The 6,167-nt window shown below is 54.5% G+C and overlaps 1 protein-coding gene across 1 annotated transcript; it reads left to right on the forward strand.

Annotated features, from left to right (window-relative positions):
* The first annotated feature begins 820 nt into the window (after positions 1 to 820).
* Positions 821 to 4,867, forward strand: Adra2b (adrenoceptor alpha 2B). Its single transcript, NM_138505.2, has one exon. The coding sequence runs from the start codon at positions 1,189 to 1,191 to the stop codon at positions 2,548 to 2,550; it is 1,362 nt and encodes a 453-aa protein (NP_612514.2). The 5' UTR covers positions 821 to 1,188; the 3' UTR covers positions 2,551 to 4,867.
* The last annotated feature ends 1,300 nt before the right edge of the window (positions 4,868 to 6,167 follow it).

Here is a 6,167-nt window from a genome sequence, read left to right on the forward strand (position 1 = left end):
TTAACCGCGGATCCATCTCTCCAGTTTCCCCTTTCCACGTTAACTTTTTTTTTTTTGCCCTTAATGGGGAAAGTGGAGGCAGCAACAGGGTGGTTGAAGCCCACTAGTCGCTTCCCACCAGGAGTGAGTAGTCAGTGAGCTTTTTTAGTGTCTCTGGAACCTGCGAGGACGTCGGTCCTCAGTCTCTGGCACTCAGATGGCAGCAGAGGGCGCTCGCAGCACAGAGACGCATTCTTTGCATCTCGCAAGTCGGACGGAATGGAGTTTGGGTAGGGAAGCATTAGGGAAGGGGTTCGGAACTCTCTCCCAACTCTGGCCCGGCCCCTACGGTTCTCTCGGTTGCTGGGGTGCTGGATGGAGGTGTGGCTTATCATGCTTAAGCGCCCAATTCTCTTCTGCAAGTTTTCTGGAGCTGTCGGGCTGCTGCAGGCTACTTGAGCTCTGGCTTACCGCCCTAGATCTGGGTGCTCTGTGCCAGACTCGCACGCAGAGAGAAGGCAAGTGGACCCTCGGGATAAACCAGCGCCGGGTCTCGGCACGCACCGGTTCTCTTCGGTATGTATTCTTCCCAGAACGCCGACCACTCCAGACTCCCTGCTCTCCAGACTTGGCCGCGAGGCGGTGGGAAAGAGAAAGGCGTTGGGGCCCGGGGCGAGTAAAGGATGCGCGTCGCAGGTCCAAGTCCCGCACAGCTCACCTTCCACCTACCCCAGTCGGATCGCCCGCCCCGCCTCCTTCCCTCCTCCAGCTCCCGCCCCCAGTCTCCTCCCTCCTCCTGGCGAGCTAGCTCTGCTCCTCACGTCCCTGCGCGGCGGGTTGACTGCAGGCGCGGCTCCGGGAGAGAGAGCGCCTTTTCGGAGCGCAGGCTGCGCTTCCCCAGTCAGTTCTGTGCGTCCTGCAGCTGTGCGGTGCGACGGCGCAACTTCCCTCTAGTCCCGGGACAGCAGTGGGACAACTTGGAAAACTTCTCTGGGACAGACTGTAGGGACGCTGGGCACCGGTGGAAGAGGATATAAGAGACCGATGGCTGGTCCTGGGTATCCCCGGACCTCCTAGGCCGCTTTCCGTCAGGCTACGGTGCTTCAGAGCCATCTGCACCTCCTGGGGGACGACCCCCAACAGTAGCGGAGCCAGAGTGGCGCTATCTCCTGCGTACCGTGAGTTTGGCCAGCATCGTTCCCTCTGGACATGTCCGGCCCCACCATGGACCATCAGGAGCCCTACTCGGTGCAGGCCACCGCCGCCATCGCGTCGGCCATCACCTTTCTCATCCTTTTCACCATTTTCGGCAATGCGCTGGTCATTCTGGCTGTGTTGACCAGCCGCTCACTCCGTGCACCACAAAACCTGTTCCTGGTGTCACTGGCAGCAGCCGACATCCTAGTGGCTACTCTCATCATCCCTTTCTCTCTGGCCAACGAGCTGCTGGGCTACTGGTACTTCTGGCGTGCGTGGTGCGAGGTCTACCTGGCGCTAGACGTGCTCTTCTGTACCTCCTCCATCGTGCACCTGTGTGCCATCAGCCTGGACAGGTACTGGGCAGTGAGCCGAGCATTGGAGTACAACTCCAAGCGCACTCCGCGCCGCATCAAGTGCATCATCCTCACTGTGTGGCTCATTGCAGCTGTCATTTCTCTACCGCCCCTCATCTACAAGGGCGACCAACGCCCCGAGCCCCGCGGGCTCCCCCAGTGTGAGCTCAACCAGGAGGCCTGGTACATCTTGGCTTCCAGCATCGGATCTTTTTTTGCTCCCTGCCTCATCATGATCCTCGTCTACCTGCGAATCTACGTGATTGCCAAACGCAGCCACTGCAGAGGTCTCGGAGCCAAGAGGGGCTCTGGAGAAGGTGAGTCCAAGAAGCCCCAGCCGGTTGCTGGGGGAGTGCCAACCTCAGCTAAGGTGCCCACCCTGGTCTCTCCTCTATCTTCTGTTGGAGAGGCCAATGGACACCCCAAGCCTCCAAGAGAGAAGGAGGAGGGGGAGACCCCTGAAGATCCTGAGGCCAGGGCTTTGCCCCCAACTTGGTCTGCCCTTCCCAGATCAGGCCAAGGCCAGAAGAAGGGGACTAGTGGGGCGACTGCAGAGGAGGGAGATGAAGAGGATGAGGAAGAGGTGGAAGAATGTGAACCCCAAACACTGCCAGCATCTCCTGCCTCGGTATGCAACCCACCCTTGCAGCAGCCTCAGACTTCTCGGGTACTGGCCACACTTCGTGGCCAGGTGCTTCTGGGCAAGAATGTGGGAGTTGCCAGTGGGCAGTGGTGGCGCAGACGGACACAGCTGAGCCGGGAGAAGAGGTTCACCTTTGTGCTGGCCGTGGTCATTGGAGTTTTCGTGGTCTGCTGGTTTCCTTTCTTCTTCAGCTACAGCCTGGGGGCCATCTGCCCACAGCACTGCAAGGTACCGCATGGCCTCTTCCAGTTCTTCTTCTGGATCGGCTACTGCAACAGCTCTTTGAACCCTGTCATCTACACCGTCTTCAACCAGGACTTCCGCCGTGCCTTTCGAAGGATCCTTTGCCGGCCGTGGACCCAGACTGGCTGGTGAGGCTGCCTGTTCGCTGTCTATGCCAGGGTTGGTGCCAGGACCACCCGGTGGTAGTGCCCCACCTCCACAGTCTCTATGGCCATTTCTCTGGGGCCCACTTGCAGACCTCATCCTCAGACTCTCCTGAAGGGGAAAGGACAAAAATGCTGTTCCTAGGGCCCATTTGAAACCTTCCCTTGCTGGCTGTACTGTGGGATGGCTCTTCCCTTCTCTCTCCCTGGCAAGGGGACCTTCTTGAATATGGCCAAAGCCAGACTGGATTAGAATACCTCCCTCCCAGCCACCTGTAAGCCAACAGGCAGGCTACCCTCTCCTGGAGACCCCCTGTGCCTTGGCAGGCCACTTGTGGTGTTTTTGGTTTTCTTCTTCTTCTTCTTTTTGTTTTTTATTTTGTTCATTTTTATTTTATTTTATTTTTATTTTTATTTTTTATTTTTTGAGACAGGGTCTCAGGTAGCCCAGACCAGCCTCAGACTTGCTGTGCAGCCCGAGGATGCTCTTAAGATTCTGATCATCCTGCCTTCACCTCTCCAGCAGTAGAGTTAACAACAATCCCTACCATACCTGGTTTACCTGATGCTGGGGAATGAATTCAGGGCTTCAAGCATGCTAGGGTAGTCAACCGAGTTATATCCCTAGCCTTGATCTTCCTCTTGCTTCTCAAAGAGCCGGAAGCCCAACGTCGACATTTCCCAGGAGGACCTGATGCTGAGAAAGAGGACGGAAGGAAGAGGATTCAGCCATGCCGAGCACCTGTGCTTCTCATTGGCTATTGGGAAGGCTGGTTATGGGCTAGTATTGTGGTTTTTTGTTTGTTTGTTTGTTTGTTTGGGTTTTTTTTTAAAGCTTCCTAGCTCCTTTAAGCTCCAGAAGCATGGGTTGGTTTTTCTTACTCAGCATCCCCCTGGGAGGCAAGTGGACACATGGATGCCTCAGTGGAGAGGTCTGGAATCCTGGCCTCAGCCTCACCATGGGCTCCTGATCACTGGCATTCACCCTTGCAAAGAGCGGGGTGACAATTGCCTGCCGCCTACTTGCGGCAGGGAGATGAAAGGCTTTGCAGAGAGCTTTGAGCTCCGTGGGGGGAACGAGCTAGAGAGCCAGCAAATGTGATTATCTGGTGATATAAAAATCCCTTTCCTATGTGTTTACCACTGTGAGCCTTCCTGTAGACCTTTGTTCTGGGCTTGGGGTGTGTGAATGCCTACCCCAAACTGGAAGTGGGTTGAGGTGTGCCCGAGCCACTCTTTCAAATTCCAGAATTTCTTTGAGAATGCATTCTTGTGCATTCTCAAAGGTTTTGAGTTATTGTGCTGTTGTCAGCTCCCCCATCTGTTACCTGTAACACAGACAGAGTTTTCAGTGGCTTGGCCCCAACCCCATTAGAGGATAAGTTCTTTGTCATTGAGCAGGCAAATCGGTTTCCTAAGCTAAAAATACTCACATCAAGGAAGCAGTCTGAGACGAGATCCTCAGGTGGGGTGCTGGGGCTAGAGCAGGCAGCCTGTGGACTCCTGGGAGAGCCACCCTCTGCGGTGGCCCAGACAATTCTCTGAACCCCCAAGCAACACCTTTGGAGATATAACCAGTTCCACCCCAGCTCAGAAGGACGTCTCATTTGCCGCCAAGAACCCTCACAGTGATATGGCTGTGCACTAGGGTGTCTCTACCTCCTGGTTGTCTTCCCAACTTGGGAATTGCTCCCCAGAGTGACTGGGGATGTGTCTAGGCCTTCCCCACAAGCAGCCTGACTTCAACTTTGGGCAATAAACCTCAACCTCAGGGAAGGTGTAGTTTGAGCCATGGAGGCTACAAGCGACACAGGCTTGGGTGTTAGCTTAGGGTGGATTTATCAGATTTTGAAGGTGCTAAGGGAGTTTTCTCAGGTAGAGACAGTGATGGTTCCTAAATAGAATTCCTCCTGGAGAGGATGAGTGTCCAGCTTGGTTCTCAGTTGGTTGGCGGCAGTTGTAAGGCCAGGACATTGATTTGGAGTGTGGCTGAGGGGCTGATTTGATTTTCTGCTTTTGTTTTGTTTGTTTTGAGACAGGGTTTCCCTGTGTAACCCTGACTGTTCTGGAACTCACACTCCATAGACTAGGCCGCCCTAGAACTCACAGAGATCTGCCTGTCTCTGCCTCCTGAGTGCTGGGAATAAAGGCGTACGCCACCACCGCCTGGCAGAGGGGCAGATTTATAACCATTTGCCAGCTGAGACTGTGTGTGCTCCGTGGGACCCAAGCCCCCTGTTGTGACATATAGGTGTTTCTAAGACTCTGAGCTATTTTATCAATAAAGGCTATTTTGTAATAAGCAAGCCGAGTCCTGTGTCTAAAGGTTGCCTGGAGAAGTTAGGTAATTCCTGACATTCCGGGAGTGTCAGTTGGCCTAATGGGCTGAGGCTCCCTCCCACGGCTGGCTGTCCTCTTGGCCCCACCTGTCTGCCATTTTCATCCCCACAAGCAGCATTCTTACTCAACTAAGGCCACTAAGACCTGTGGACCTGCAAGGGAGAGACAAGAAGACTTCCCTGAGGAGGCGGCATTTGGGCTGGGTCGGATCTTGGAGCAGTAATACACCAAGAGGCAAGAAAGAAAGTGGGGCAGAGCTTCCATGTAGAGGGGCCACATAGTGTTGATGAACTCTGGGCGACAGCGTTGAACTCCCCTGCTGCGTGGTCATGAGTGGGTGGGGGAGGTGCTGCAGGAGGCAGGCAGGAGGCAGGCCACTGTGGAGTGGTGGATACACAGCAGCTGTGTTTGGCTAGGGCCAGGGGAGTGGATGAGAATGCTTTGCTTCAACTAACCCAAACCAACATTCAGCCCTCCAAGCTGGGAGGCCTGTGAGGTGCCCAGAGCCCCAAGTCTCCTATGAGTGAGTAAAGGGACTGACTAGTCATGCTCCGATGCCACAGAGAGAACAGAAGAGGCAGCCTCTGGGGCTCCAAGCTGGGCTGGACCTGGTTCCATGAGCAAGGGTAGAGCCGTGAGGCTGGAGGCAGGGGGTCAGCATCAGGGTCAAGGCCCCTGGCAGATCCCAGGTTGGAAAGGACTGAGAAGCAGTGAGTGATCGAAGGTACAGGGATGCTCTGCTCCCACATCGTCAGAGCCTGTACTTTTCGTCATTTTCAATTACTTTCTTTAGGCCCATGCGTCTGCTAGGGACAATCACCAAAAATGTTAGTGTGTCCACTGCCATCGGTGGACTTGGGATCTGTTGCCAATTTAACAAGAAAGCCCCGCCCCTCAACCAGCTCTGAGGACTCTAGAGCCTCATACAGGTTCTAGCCTACCTCATCTTCAGGGAAATAGAACTCAGGAAGATGCAGTGACCACAGGTCAAACCCCTGCTTTCTCTGTTGGATCACATATCTTTCTGTAGGGTAAGGCGCTACAAGGGCCTGGGAGTAGATGCCCACTGATCTCTGGGAATGGAGGTAGGTGGTCAGCCTGCTGGAGTAGGACTTAAACAGTTCTAGTGCAAGCTAATTTAGATCCTACTATGTCATTTCACCCACATACTCTTTCTAGATGAGGTCATTTTACAAGAGAGGAAACTGAGACACAGGGTCGCCCAACCGAAACAAGGGAACACACAACCAGGCTGAAGGATTTGCT

This window comes from Rattus norvegicus, chromosome 3, assembly GCF_036323735.1.
Source record: "Rattus norvegicus strain BN/NHsdMcwi chromosome 3, GRCr8, whole genome shotgun sequence".
NCBI classification, from domain to species: domain Eukaryota; kingdom Metazoa; phylum Chordata; class Mammalia; order Rodentia; family Muridae; genus Rattus; species Rattus norvegicus.

Excerpts from the sequence above, each read along its gene's own strand:
- Adra2b (NM_138505.2), top strand. The coding sequence starts at position 1,189 with ATGTCCGGCCCCACCATGGACCATCAGGAGCCCTACTCGGTGCAGGCC.